This window comes from Ylistrum balloti, unplaced genomic scaffold (genome assembly GCF_031769215.1).
Source record: "Ylistrum balloti isolate Yb309-2 unplaced genomic scaffold, AGI_CSIRO_Ybal_v1 Utg369724, whole genome shotgun sequence".
Classification (NCBI taxonomy): domain Eukaryota; kingdom Metazoa; phylum Mollusca; class Bivalvia; order Pectinida; family Pectinidae; genus Ylistrum; species Ylistrum balloti.
In genome coordinates, this window is record NW_026781942.1 from 2,087,580 (window position 1) to 2,103,687 (window position 16,108).

General features: G+C 32.3%; 1 protein-coding gene across 1 annotated transcript; it reads right to left on the minus strand.

The window, feature by feature from the left end:
- Positions 1 to 265: 265 nt before the first annotated feature.
- LOC132565446 (ADP-ribosylation factor-like protein 5B) lies at positions 266 to 16,058 on the minus strand. The gene is made up of 6 exons (XM_060230086.1): positions 15,887 to 16,058; positions 9,618 to 9,678; positions 8,281 to 8,428; positions 7,435 to 7,518; positions 5,025 to 5,176; positions 266 to 4,456 (listed from the first exon to the last, which is right to left on the minus strand). Exons 1-6 carry the CDS (start codon positions 15,930 to 15,932, stop codon positions 4,408 to 4,410), a joined length of 540 nt encoding a protein of 179 aa, XP_060086069.1. The 5' UTR covers positions 15,933 to 16,058; the 3' UTR covers positions 266 to 4,407.
- Positions 16,059 to 16,108: the final 50 nt, after the last annotated feature.

Sequence of the window (16,108 nt, forward strand, 5' to 3'; positions counted from 1 at the left end):
TTAATATGTGAGTGTATCTTGATTTGGTAGTAAGCACTTTCCATAATTTAGAGTTTTCAACAAAAAATATCATCTAAAAAAACGTTCTCATTAAACAGACAAAATTTAAATAATCTGAAAAGAAAATTTCAAATCTTACGGGACAGTGACATATCGATACATATTGATAAGAGATTGTAGACTTACCATTCATTATACTACTTTCACAAAATTTTTTTTTTCTTCTTTTTGAAAAAAAAAATAAAATCTTTAAGAAATGACATGTTACTTAACTTTAAAAGCCTATCTAAGATGTACATTTTATTAACAAAATATTTTGTTACTAATAAAATATAATATTTCCTCATTTCTTACATAAATTCAAAGACAGATAATTAGTCATAACTGAGAGGACATGTTGATTTTTATGGTAAATAAGAACACAGTCCAGGAGTTGTCAATATAATATCCAATACATACATACTGTTAGCAGGTAATACACATTTCATTCCTGCAGAAAAAAAAATTATCCTGCGCTACCCCAGGCTAAATTCAAACTCTTAACATCTGCAGTTATAAAAAAAGTCTATGATAGCAGTTACAGATTTAGAATAACACAAACTTTTTCATATTAGTTTCCTTTTCACAGCATAGATAAGATTTTATCTTAAATTTTCAGTTTTTTCATATAGAACCCTGGCTGACATGTTTAAGTGCATATAAACTGTTTCTTATAAAATCCAATATACAAATACTGATGAGCTGTCCTTGAAATATATTGACATGAAAAATTACCAAGTACTTAACAATAAAATTGGACATCTTGCCACGATGGATGATCAGTTTCAGTGGAAATGTTTACATCAGTACCACATTTATCCAGAAATAAGTCTAGGGTACAACTCATCACTTCTTATTCAAAGTTGTGGATGGTTTATTACAGGACACTGAAACAGTATTGATTCATAATTCTACTGAACAGCAATATTCATGGGTGGGCTTATTGACAGACATAGGTTTATTGTCAGATAAATATGATACTAATTGATTTACCATTTCTATGGAAGCTCACACATGATACATCTCATTTACACAAACTCTCATCAGGACATCAGTTATCAATTTTGGCAGGTATGATACAGCTGATATTACATCACACTGACATTTATGATAAATCTAATGACTAATAACTTTTAGATGGGTAACCACGCCTATACTGCAATAGGCCCTGGGGCAAAAACTATTACTTTTCACTCAAAGTCAAGGGATGGCCTTATCACAGGACATTGGTAAACTTTTAAACTGTGTATCAAATATTTATGGATAGCAGCACCATGTACTCGATCATGGTTGCAGAAATGGTTCTTAACAAGTCAAACCTTAATTCTAATATCAAGACAACAGCTCTCTAGAAGCTATACTTTGATTCAGAGAAAACCATAGGAAAAAAACAGAAAGTGGCTTTTTCTTCTTGTAGGGCAATTACAGGTTCAGAAATGAAAAAAAAAGGATATTAAGAAAGAGAAATTTAACCGTACTCGTGGCAAAAATGGTTCTTTGATAAAGTTTAACTGTTGATACTTATATACTAAATATGAAGCTAAATAATGATATGTATTTTATCAAACAAGACAAAATCTAAAATCACTAGGCACATTTTCGTTGAATTACATGTATTGTGAAACAAAATAATCTCAATGTATCTGTTATTGAAATTATACAACCTGACGACGAAGTCTTTTTTATGTCTACTGAAGAAGTCTAATTACAAAAAAAAAAAAGCAAAAAATGAAAAATATAACAAATATGGAAGTCCAATCTTTTTAATGTTTATTGTCATTGTCTGATTTATCTACATCCATGATTATAACTTTAACAAATAAACAAAAAAGATCATTTTCCATATTCAAACATGGACGACAAAATCTATTTTTGGGTGTGATCATATTGAAAAATTTGAAACTTTGCAATTTCAGTGGTGCAGTCTTTTTTGTGCAAGTTAAATGTCACTGCATTTTCTAACATTAATCTATAAGGAACATGAAAATTGTGCAGCTTGAATTTATCGTGATGACTGAAGCAAATACTGTAAGTTGAACAATACTCTATAAATACTGACAAAATATTCAAATCTTGGATACATAGATTCACAGTTTATGAAACAATACTTAATCAAAATATTACAGAAAAAAAACATTCATTATAAATCTTACTGCTTTTGATAAAATGTAAATATCACATAAAACCAGATGAATAAAGAACTTCCATTAATGCTGTCCCAGGCTACAAGACAGAGCACTATTGACCTTTAAATGTATGGGTTTTTTTTATTTTTCTTTTCATTCCATTTAAAACCCCAAAACAGGTTGTTTTCCCTAGCTAAAAATTATCAAAAAACCAAACTAATGGAAAAAAATCTCAAATATCTACTCAGCAATCAAGGAAAGTTTACTCTTATATTTCCTAATTTATATCGGTACAGGTTGCTGTATCATTTGTGTTGAGAAAGCAGTCATTTTCATTTCTTGTCTTTGATTTTCAGGATTTTTTCCCCCAATTTTTCGGGACACTGGGTTGGTAGCCCTACATCAAACCCAACTTTCTGACAAGAAATAGATAGTCCAAGAAAATAATCTCACAACAAAGTTTAAAGTTTGAGGGAAAACAACTTTTACAGACTTAAAAAGTATGACGTATCATCCCTGAAATCTAAATGTAAAGTTGAATATCTTGTTTGATCGACTTAATGAACTATCATTTGGCAGGGCTTGAGCAGACACATTCATCAAAATCCATACATACAATGTCTAAATGATTCTTCCTCAGTGAATTGTATATAAAGTCTTTCATTCTTGTTCACTTTAAATACCCTGGTACAAATAAAATCATGAATACCATATTGACTTGCATTCTATGTACAACTTCTTCATTCCTTCATTTACACATTGACAATAATCATATGTTATAAAACAATAATGCAACATCATTTTTTACATATAGGCAATAGATTTTAATAATAGTTCTTTTGGCAATCATTATTTATCAAATATTGATCATTTCTGACCATAAAGAATGATCAAACAATCAATATATAAATATAATTTGTACAGGTGCCTTTACATCTTCACAATTGTTCTCTTTTGGGAAATGGTCCACAGGCTTCATTTGTATTTTGTTTTTGTTTATTTAGTATTGAGTAATACTTCTCTAATCAATCATTTCTGTGCTGTACAATCCATCACAGGGTATCCCCATCAACTTATTCCATCTTTCCCAAACTCATAACTTCAATACATCAGAATAATTTCTGAAATTGAACTTCACTGCTCTAAACATTGGAATTTCCAAAGTTCCTCCTGCACTTTGCTTTAAGGTGACTCCTTACATGATAACAGAATTCTGTTATATATGTAATTTTAAGCATGTTGGCTTTGATACATGTAATTCAAACTTATTTTCACAGGCATAATTTCTTATAATTAAAAGAGGCTCAACAATATTTATTTGAACTAGTCTGACCGAAAGTGTTCCATACTGATTTCAGTGGAATATAAGATAGAACTTCAAAGGGTTCAAAAAATTAACATCTGGAGACAAAACATTTTAGAATTTAAAGACTTCAATTTTACATCTCTTGTGACTCATAATTACTTGAACCTGTTTTGATATATATATTATCCAAACCTTGTATTCTAAAATCAGCTGAGCTTAATTTGTTACCGAACACTTCTTAAAATGGTTCATCAATACTTTATACATGGCATGAACTTTGACTTCTATAAAGCACCTTTTATGGAAAATGTTTTAGTCCCAACTTTCAGCACTGTAATGAATGATGTTAGCTGGTTTATTGTCCCATGTAAAGACATCCCTGGCTGTTCACAAGGTGATGAACCCAGCAAACAATGGTCTACTCAATATTCAGGTACTATAAACTTCTCTATTAAAATTTCTATAACTTTTTATTCTTTAATCGTGATCTATCCCTCTCTAAATTGCTAATACAATTCGCCTGCACATCAAGTGCATGTGTAAAAAGTTTCCTTTACTTGGCTTTTAACCTTATTTTGCAAAATTTTCAGAACGGACGGACAAGAAATCAGAAAAAGTTGACGAATGGATGATGTGCCATGGCATTTTTGCCCATTGAGTCCGGTTTTTATTTACAAGTCCATTCTCCTGCAATGTATGTACATCAGCACTTAAGTTCAATAATCATGGAAATGTGAACACATTCCTGACAACGGTGAAGCAAGGCTTGGTAACCTAGCTGGCATGGTATATTGACAACACCAGAGAGGATCGCTGACAAAACACCCGGAATCAGCTTTACCAGTCATCCCATGTCAAAGCCAATTTTTGTACCACCTGCTCATCCAGTGCACCATTTTACTATAGTCACTAAATTGAGGTCCTAAACATACTTCATCATCTTCTTTTTAAGTTACTTGATAACCATTCCAAACCTTGGTAAAGTCTGAAAAGATTAAAAAAATTGTTTATTGGTACAAATCATAAAATTGCAAGATTTCACTTTGTCAGCAAGCACTACAGGAATACTTGTACAGGAGATCATGAAGTCCCCAGGTACTTATCTAATACTCAATTCTCCTAAGTAAGAAATTGTTAATTAGATACTCATTCTCTCCCAAATTAGGGATGATATAGTAAATACTCACTCCCCCACAGTAAGATATTCAGTGAATACTCATCCCTCCCAACTTTGAAAGAGCTATTTAGTAAGCAATCACCTTTCCCCAATAAGAGATTATTTGGTAAATAATGATCTCTCCCAATGAAAACATTGTATAGTAAATACTTGATTTCACCCCTTAAGAGATTATTTTGCCAATACTCACCTCTCCCAAGTAAGATATTAATTAGATAATAACTCTCTCTCTCTCATCAATAAGATGATCTAGTGTTAAATTTCTCACCCCTCCCAAGCAAGAGAATTTTTTTCGTAAATACCTACTCCTCCTCGGTAAGAAAATATTTTTGTAAATCTACTCCTCCCCAGTATGAAAATTTTTATAAATACTCACCCCTCCCCAGTGAGAGCACAGCAAGCCTGTATATGCCAGGCATGGTCTTTGACTGATGTCAGATTCAGGTGTTGTGATATTTCTGCTGCTGACATGGAACCCTTGATGTCTTGTTTGTTGGCAAACACTAGAACAGCTGCTTTCCTAAGATCCTGAAAATAATAAATATACACAAAGTGTTCTGAAAATAATATTAAGTTCAGGGTTTATCTTCATCAGTTTATAGAGGATAGTGTCTTCAGTAATAACAAACATATTTCACAAATGTGTTTAATACTTCAGTATCTCTTACGAGTTGGTTGAAATCAGCAAAGGTGTTAAGCAAGAAGACCCTTTGGGTCAATGACTTGAAAAAGTGTTATTTTTCAAAACAACACTTTTATCGATGGGATATTTCTCTACATTCCACTGACAAAATGTAAAAAATAGAAGTCCCTGTCTCAAGAATGTATTGAGAATATTTAATGGTTTCCCCTTTAATATCATATACATGTATATTTCAGATATATTTCAGTATGGAAGAACATCTATTGATATATTCTGCAACAAGAGTGAAAAATATATCATATTGAAGGGGAAAATATAAATTTTTTCTTTACACTTTTAAAGGAAAAACAAATGAAAAATGGAGATCCAAACATAAAATAAAGTGCTGCTCAGTAACGTGCTCTGATGTTAGATATTTTGCTGTTAAGCTGGACTACAAGACCCCCATTTTGAGCAGAATGCTCTGGTGTTGTATTCTTCCATATCACGCTTTTATCTGTTAAGAATTACTAACAAAACAATTTATATAAACCAATAAAGAAATGTACACAGTAATTGGAAAACCGACTTATTCAACCTACACTTGCCTAGCTTCTTCATTTTTTTTAACAGGAAAATCAGAGAATTTTATCACAGTGACTAGAAACCACTGCCCTCGTTGGTCAAAACCATGAAAGTTACATCATCTCAGGAAACGTGGTATCATCACTAGTGATGGTATCAGGTTTCTTATATCATCACATCAATTACGTGATTGTGTTCAGAGTGGAAATCAGGACTTTACTCCAATTATTTTTTTTTAGTAAGGTCCATGACCATGAACATACAAAATGTGTGTATCACATATAACCATTGCTAATTCCTGTAATAAGCCCACCACCTGACTTGAAGTCAGCAGTATGTCTTGATCCCCTGGGCTTAATGTAGAATACAGTACAATGGAGTGCTAATGACTGACCATTTAACATGACATATATTCTGTACAACATATGTTAGTCTAAAAATATAATTTAAGATTTCTGCTGAGTTAGCAAGAAAACTAACTGCAAATAAGCTATAAACATTATTTCTGTAGTCTTTTAATTCATTAGTTTGCCTAATCATAAACCTGATGGCTTACACTTCTGTAGACATACATTGTATATGTAAGTGGGTGACATTTTGACACAATGTTCAATCAGAGCCCATTATGATTACAAATATGTGATGATGAAATGCACAGATTACCTGAATTAATGTCTGTAGATATACCTGTCTGGTATGTAAACCCTGAGGCTAATCACCACTACTATCTCTGACATGTAAACGATATTAAGTGTAGGTTATGGATTGAAGGAAGTGACAATAGTTAAAATACCATGTTTATCGGTGATTTACCCTATATATATAGCCTGAGGCTTCAAACACATCACGATCACTTCTCTTCTGCTGATTAGAACTGCTGTGTACTTTAAATTTACTTTGTCATATACATTATGTATTTGAAGAAAATGTATAAAACTGCATGTTATTTGTATAAGTACCTTTCTATCTTTAAACTGCATGTTGTGTAAGTACCTATCTATCTTTAAACTGCATGTTATTTGTATAAGTACTATCTATCTTTAAACTGCATGTTATTTTTTATAAGTACCTACCTTTCTTTGATTTCCAATCTATGATCTAGCCATCACTCAATTTTATTCTCAATATGGAACTAATCTTATCATCATTTCAGTTACTTTTTGACCTGGGAAATTCCAAAATTCTCTATCTATAGCTGGTGTAAAAAGCTTTTCCAGGTACTTTATTGCTAAATCTCTTGATTTAACTCCCATTCTATGCACATATGAATATCTGCACTGACTAGTGTTGTTAATTTTTTATCTAAATTATACAAATATTTCCTATATCTTAGTGCTTCATCTGTAGTGACCTCAGAAGGCGAAGGACCTTTGTCTTAAAAGAGTCATGAAGTGGGCTAATCACTGGAAAAATTAGATAACTTAAAATACATTTTGTATGTGAGTAAATTCTAATAAGTAGCAATATGAATCATTAGGCATCATCACCTTAATGTAATGTAAATATCCTAAATATTTGCAGTTCAACTGCATTCATGTAACCATGAATGAAATATGTGTAACTTTAATAAGTAACTTACGTCATGATTGAGCATTTTATAGAGTTCTTCCTTGGTTATTGATAACCTCTCTCTGTCTGTGCTGTCAATCACCAGAATCACAAACTGTTAAAAAAAACAATTAAATTCATGATAGACTTTACATATTAAACATTTTAACAATTCTGACAGTAATAAAACAGGCATAAAAAGCTATCTCGCATATCAAAGAAAGGAATTTACATACGCCATAACTTGTTTTCACATTCCATATATAACACATGTATGCATAATAATGTTGAATATGAAATAAAATTAAATATTGCTTAAAACTAAATTTAAAATCGTTAGCATTTCAATAAATTGGCACACCTGTGGTAAAACTATGTAACTGATGTACATTTTTAACATCCCATCTGAAACTTTTTACAGTTATTGTGAGAGAACTAAACTTCACATCAATGTACACACAGGATACAAATTAAATGGAACACAAGCAGTATACATCTTGATCATCTAATTAATCAATACACATATTTTTTTTCCAACTTCATCTTGAGATTGTACAAAAGACATTACAAATAAAGAGTTAGATACAGTAAAGATATAGCTGTTTCATCCTTTAAGGACCTGTTACTGATGCCTAGGGCCTAAAGCTTGAGACCTTGGATAAATGACTGCAGGAAATCAAAGGGGATGAAAAAACCCATCAAAATCAAGATGGAGAGGTATACGAACCTCATAATTCAATAAATTTTGTAATCTTCATAAATCTGATAATTTCTTTTTCAAAGAACATCAAGTACATGGAGTAGCAATACATAAGACACAGTAAACAGAGATATGAAATGTTGTCTGGATAACTGAGGGGAAACATTAAATACAGACCTGTGCATTTGTGTAGTATGTATTCCACGATGACCGCAGTGTTTCCTGTCCACCTATATCCCACATTAAGAAGTGAATATTCTTCCACACCACTTCCTCCACATTACTGCCAATGGTTGGCGACGTGTGTACAACTTCATTCATTAAACTGTACATGATACAAATAAGATCACCATAACTTATAAAGACCTTTTACCTTATTTTTAAATACATTATAAATATATGATAAATGAAGAAATAAGGACAGTGTAGGCAAGTAAATTGTTAAATATTTGAGGCAATCTGCCCCTTTATCATGGTATAAAATAAGACACAAAATATTTCATCAATTACATCACATACATAGCACATAAAACATTTACAGCCTGTCTTTTGGCTTCTCTGAGTATCTTTAATGACTCAAAATGATAAAATTTAAAGTTGACTTGATTAGAAATCACTCACTAAAACAGTATCAGCTATTACATATGATCAAATCTTTGTGGATTTTTGTGGGAGAGAGCAGAGAACGTCCTACAAATTGTTGTTTTGGTCCCTGGCAAGGTTTTTCCCATTGAAGTTTGCAAATGTTTCATAAAAATTTTACTGTAAAAAGACCCTGGTCATCAACTGTATTCAGATATCATAAATATTATCAAACTATTCTAATATCATGTTAAGTTCCTACAGTTATATACACCTGTATATTGTGGTTGCTATGCTATTGTTTTATTCACCGATAGTGCCTTGAACACTGTTGCCTATCATCCTTAAGAGACTGAAAGATGGAAATATTGGGCTTCAGAATAAGATATCAAGTTCATTCAACACATTAAACAGAACTACATACTGTGTGTCTATAATTAATAACATCTGTCATCTCCATCTCCTTTGAGATGTATAAAGGGGACTCAAACAAAAGACTGATCTTTAAACATAAACAGGATAATCATGATGACTATTTGAGGATATCGTGTTACCAGATATTGTAACAGATAGAGTTGTCAATTTGGTGACCATATTTCCTTAATCAATTACAATCTTTTGGTGGCATATAATTTTTCCTCTAATTACCAAACGAATACATATAAAACTGGTTCTGGTCCTGATCCTCATGGCCTTTGACCTCTTATTTCATTTCTGCAACATCTCCACCCTTTCCATCTTTGAGCAGAAACAAAAAGATAGGAAATTGAGTATAGAATGGTAAAAGCTGCAGTATTTCAATGAAAGTAGATTGTGGGAGAAGAGGGTGAACTGCACTTCAGAGTCAGCATTTTAAACTCATGTGTATGAATGCAAACATGCGTCTACAAGTGTAGATCTACACACACATGTAATACAGATATTATACTTACAACTGATATAAAATAGTTGTCTTCCCTGCATTGTCTAGGCCCACAATAATTACTTTGTGTTCTGAAATTAAAAACGTAAAATCTTCATTAAAGCGTACTTCACACAATGTAACCATGTACAACTTACTGGCATTAGTATTGTGATTTAAATGTATCTAAATTATCTAGTCAGACCAAGTTTAGCTAACCATCATCTATAGTAGAAGTGTACAACTTAATAAGGAGTCTTCAAAATAGTATACACTCTAACCTGTATTAAACGGCCACTGTTGGGAAATTATGAAAGTGGCATTTATAAGGAGGTGGCTTCTTAATTGAGGTTCCTTATTTTCGAACCCAACTTGCGGCAATTTGCACATTGACACTTGAATACAGTACAGACCAATCTTTACTTTATGACACAACTATAAATACAAAAGAACAAAATTGAAAGGAAGGCATGTACAAGTTTTAATGAAGCTATTGAAAACTTCTTAATCGAACAACTGTAATGTTCTACCTGTAACTTCGCATGTGATTCAAGTCAAAACATTTTCTTCGTGGTTTGGTTTGTTAATGCAAAATTATTCCCAATAATTGTTAATATTTGTTTGAATATATTACATTTACAACCAAGAAAACGTAAACATAAAGTATTCATTCTTAATCTGCCTGCGTTTTCAATCAAACACTCGATGCCATGTCTAAACGACATCCACTAAAGACTAGTATCTAGAGTGGGCAAGAACTTTATAATGACGTCGCACAAAAAATGGCGGCGGAGCGGAAGCGCTCCAGTATTGTATTTATTGTTCTTACAACCTTCAAAAACGAACCACAGTGTTGTTTTTGCTTTCTATCCATTAAAATATTTCTTTATAAAATTTCTCATCCTAGTTGCCTGTTTCTGGGTTTTACTCTACTCCTCATTAATATTCATGACCTCAGGTCACGGATAGCCGCTCTCTATTCTAGCGATATGTTGATTTTACGAAGCTAAAACACTCGCAATGAAATTTGATCGACAAAAAACAAACTAAATGTGGTATTTTTGACAATGCATTTATTCTCTCTTAATGATCAATATTTTGTTCGATACAGAAACTTTCGATCCGATATATCTATCGAACGTAAAATACCGGTTTTCGATACATATCGAGTACCGGTACGGAGCCCTATCTTCAAGAGTTAAAGTTTTTCTTTTGCTGCTCATATTTCAAAGTGATTTTCCACAATAGTGATAATATGCCTGTATTGTGTATACCAGTGACGTAAATGAAATCAAACTCAATATAAAATGCATGGTGAATTGTGTTTATGTTCCATCAGCTCACCTGGCGAGAAAACGTGACTCGCAGTCAAGAAAACTTGTCAAATGACTTGTGGTCAAAACGGCTGTTTAAACGAGGTTCGATCGCGAGTTTGGGGACGAAAAGGGTGGCTGCTGGCCGCGTTAGACAGGTGGCCATCTAACTGAGGTGGCCGTTATGACAGGTTAGACTGTATTTGTTATAGTAATCTAGGGATCAATTCATCAATATTTAAGGAATGTATAGTAAATGTCTCCAGTTTATTGTAGTATAACCTTCAGTACCAATTCAAAGTCACTTAAATATATCCTTTGGCTGCTCATTGCAAACTGGAAACAATCTATTAATTTAAATAAAATTTGTACCAAATGTGACATGTAACACATACAGCTGTTTCCTTCAGATTTTAACTTTCTCAACATTGAGATAATCCTATTTAGTCCAATTTTCTTCAGATAAATCCAAATTTTTACTATATAATATATATGGTATATATTAAGATATTATCTTGATGCAATAAAACACTTTACATATGTATCTACCTGTCCACTTTTTGCAAATGATACCAAGATATATTGGAAAATTAGTAACAAAGACTATATGAAAATTCTACAACTAGATCTCCATCAACATCAGAAATGTCAGAGGACTGGCTACTAATTAAATTTCCAACAAAATTGATAAAAATCACTATATAATTATAAAGCAATCAACCTTTCATGGCAGAAGTTACCATCTCAAGGACCAAAATGGTGAGGAAAATTAGAACAGAAAATATTACCAGAGGAAAAGATTTAGGTGGAACAGTGGATAACAAACTACAATGCAGGACTGGGCACTGCAAGACCCTGCACATCTATATTGATGTATCTATATTTAAACTAATACTACTAAAGTACTAGGTATTAGTAAGACCATATTTGGAATATGAGGCACTACTGCAGAGAACCTGTTTAAATTCAAGGACTCACAACTTATTGGGAATGCTCACCCAGGAACAACAAAATTTGTACCAGGATGTAAAAAAAGCATCTCAAAATATAACAATGTCCAACATTGAAGTAAGCCAGGATGAGAGGGGGATATAATCATAACAGTGGTTTCAGTAATCAACAATTTATTAGATGAAAGAGTCACCTCTAATCTATTAACCTTTGATAAAACTGAAAGTACACAAGGGCACAATTACAAATTATACAAACACTGATATAACAAAAGAGTAAAGGAAAAAACCAATTTGTTGATGTGTGGAATAATCTAGAATATGTTGTTACTGCTAAAACCATTTTTGAGATTGAAAATTTGCTTTGATGAACATTTTAGTGATACGATCTATGATTTTATGATACAGAATGCAATAAGACTGTTTAATATATTTATAACACTGTTATTGACACTCCTATACAGAGTTGTTAAATATTTGTTAATATAGGCCTAGAAGTTTAAGCCTTTGCCAATCATTATTTAATCAAATTCAATTCAATTAAAAATCAAGAATTAAAGAGCAGTCACAACAAGCCCAGGACATGTATTTATTTATTGGTATGTCTTCCAAAAAGGACAGCATTGGCTCTTTCCTAGTATCTCAATTAAATCAAAAATAGACTTATTGCCATGCAATATGAAATAACAATAAAAAGAAATGGATGTTTATGATACAACTAAATAGCAATGGCTATGCCAGTGGGATTCAATTACAATATACTACCAGCTAATATCATGGCTTATTAACACTGTTTAAATATAGTATTATATATATTTACACATCTGTAGCTACATGGTGATGTATTTCAGGGTGTGGTGCAGACTAACCATCACTTAACAGTTATCAAGCTCTACTATTCAGTGTGACAAAGTGGTAGAAAGATCAGTTGACACTTTAATACTTCACCATGTACTGAGCAACCTAGATTATACAATTTTACACATTGTTCATTTGTATTCTGGGCCTTAACGGTTCAAATACACAGCAAAACGGGTCTACAAGCAAGTCCTGATTTATGACAGCAAAACATGACAATTTCTTTTTGTTTATACAAATATCCTTTTACAACGATTTCTTTCTGGTCAAATGAAGTTTTACAATGTTTTTCTTGGTGACTACATTATCTTGGAGACAGAAAATATATATAGCCGGGTATTATTCAGGAATTGTTGAAGAAGAAATTTAGACAATGGATAAAACATTTTCGTAGAATAATGGTGGTTTTCAAAGCACTATTATATAGTATCAATATTCTTATGAATCTAATATCATTTACTGATAGATACAAAAATGTTTTTTATGGTTGTTGGTTTCCTTGTAGTACCATTAATATGGTGTAAATCAATCACTGTCAGTTATGCATATGTCAATTAAATTTACTGTATAGCTGTGGCTTCAGGGTATCATACCTTCATATACCATATTTATCAGAATGATGTAAGCCCTTGACTGATAATCATCCAATGTCTGGTAATAAGCCCATGTCCAGCAACGAGTCTATGTCAGCCCATTATGACCACACAAGTATGTATCATAATATTCCCATGTCTGGTAATTTCCCAAGTTTGGTAATAAGCCCATGTCTGGCAATGAGCCTATGTCAGGTAATAAGTCCATTCATATCATTACACATTGCAATTCAACAGAATCACTTATAATGCTTTATATGTATATATAAAATGGTTAGATAACACTCTCAACTCCATAGCTTGTCTTAAAAAGAGTATATGGTAAAAATACATTAACCATATCATTTTCTGAAAATTTTGGTGCAATGCAGATGTGAATTGTTATTGGAATATAGGAATCAAGAAGTTCTGGTTTTGAATCTCTATTGAGAATATAACTGACATCACCAGAACATATACATATAGGTCAATCCATCATCATTAGTTTAAAGGCAACTTAAATATATTTACAAATATTGATGTATACAATAAAATAAAACCATACTCTACGAAAACTAATAATAAATGGAAATCAAATTCATGAACATGTTGATGATATGTAAATCTGTAACTTTAAATACATGGTACAAACCAAACACTTTATAGATGATGTATACAACAGCGAATTTGAAATTTTAATACATTTTTGATCAGACCAGTGTTACCCACAATTCACCGAAACAAAATTTCAAGTTCCAAACCAAGAGATTGTCACTGGCAGTGGTATAAGAATTTGGACCCAGAACAACTTTAAAACACATAATAAAGGACTTTTTTAGTGATACATTGGTGCATGATGACAAACAAGTTAAAGTCCAGGTACTGTAAATGACATTGTTCTTGTTCCATTTTTAAGATGATCATTGTATGCTACATTGTACATACAATGCAGTGTTAAAGGCGCCAATAAACTTTTATGACACAAAAGTAGATTCTTTTATGTAGAATCTAGAGCACAATGTTCTAAATTTTGATGATACCACTTAAAAGAAATAAAATGAGTTCTCAAGAACTGAGTTAGCCCCACAATGAAAGAATGAGTCCAGAACTCAAATATCTGCGTCCCAAAAACCACTGTTGTTTGAGATACAATTATATATATCATTCACACGTGCTTACAAAATTAATGTACCAGATTTAATCTATGGGACTGTATGTGAGCTGCACATTTAGAAGAACACAAAGAAGAACTAATTAAGTTATTTACTGTACAAAGATAAACTTCTATATGAAACAGTGAGGTCACTATTATTGTAATATAACTGTTCAAATGCCTCCGCTTTAGAAATAGAACCCCAGACCTCTGATTTACCAGCATATTATGTACTTATGTATTATGTGGTATGTATTTTCCTTGCTCAACCAACTGAACTATATAATGTTCTGTCTAATGTATAAGTGTATTTTAACTCAATCTACATCAGTTGCAGCAACATGAAAATTTCTTTGTGCGTTTACATGCATATTGTAGCAAGTACAATCTGAATTTGAGCTAGGGCTCTTAACAGTCATCTGACAAGCAATGAATGGACAGACAAAACCACAACATTTGCAAATGGCTGTCTGACAAATCAGATGCATTCAAATTTTGAACATTCCTTGAAAGTATTAGAAACTCGTGAATGGTAATGTGTTTATCACATAATATAAATGTCAGACAGCCTTTTGGTGTAGCATCATATCTCTCAACATCTTTAACATTCATTTCTTATGTGTTGCTGCTACATGTGGCAAATTTACTTACAAACAATTTCTTAAATAGCAGTCCTTAATTCATTGCTCATTCTAATTTTAGAATCCTCCTAATCTCTTTTGAGATTCCTCCTTGGGACTCATTCATATAAGACATTTGTCGGATGAGGGACATTGTCAAACATTTTATATCGGATGTTTGACAATGTCCCTTGTCAGACAAAGGAGTCCCAAGGTGGAATCCCAAAACTGAGTAGGTTACTCCCACACAAAGTGGAAATTATTTTTCCAAGATATACCACTCAATACTTTCATTTTAATGACAAAATGTTCCAGCTTCAAATTATAATATATTTAAACACAAGTCTTTTACTTTGTACTGGTAGAGATGGGGACAGGCTTGAGGGTAACTGGAGACTTAACATATACACTGTGTGTATATATTTTTCATGAGACGGATCTGGAACACTTTACAAAACTTACTAGTAATATAAAGTAATGACAGATTGGCATCAATCGAATATATATACATCAGTTTTCGTGTCTTCAAACCTAGAACCACAGCGTGTAAACACTGGCAGCCTACAGGCCTTAACACTATCGTTTCGCACTCACTGACTGTATTCTGAGTATAACGTTACTAATCAAACAAAACACTATGACAGTTATAGCTCCCGATTTAACAAATTTACACCTATGGCATTAACGGTCTTCAATAAATTTTGATAAAATCCGTCCATGCGATAAATTATCGTAAGTTCATTCATTCACAAACCAAATACCCTTAAGCAGTTGTCGGTAGCCGGTAGATTAACACGGACATTTTAAAGTCCGTACTCCCTTTCTCCAACTTACCTTCATTTGTGAAAAGATTCCAGAGTCTTGAGAACAGTAGGCCCATATTTTGAAAACAAAATGTGATAATCAATAAACAGAGGATAGTATAAAGTTTTAGGTATGATATCTACATAACATCATGCCAAAAAATTGTTATATGAACACAAAATCATCACAATTTCATAAATATCTGCCTCTGGTGACTCAAGCAAGCTGTTGACACGAGACACCGGATGTGAT

Excerpts from the sequence above, each read along its gene's own strand:
- LOC132565446 (XM_060230086.1), bottom strand. The coding sequence starts at position 15,932 with ATGGGCCTACTGTTCTCAAGACTCTGGAATCTTTTCACAAATGAAG. Across the intron at positions 9,679-15,886 it reads GAATCTTTTCACAAATGAAG|AACACAAAGTAATTATTGTG; the intron begins GTAAGTTGGAGA and ends TTTTAATTTCAG. Across the intron at positions 7,519-8,280 it reads CATACTACACAAATGCACAG|TTTGTGATTCTGGTGATTGA; the intron begins GTCTGTATTTAA and ends TTTTTTTAACAG.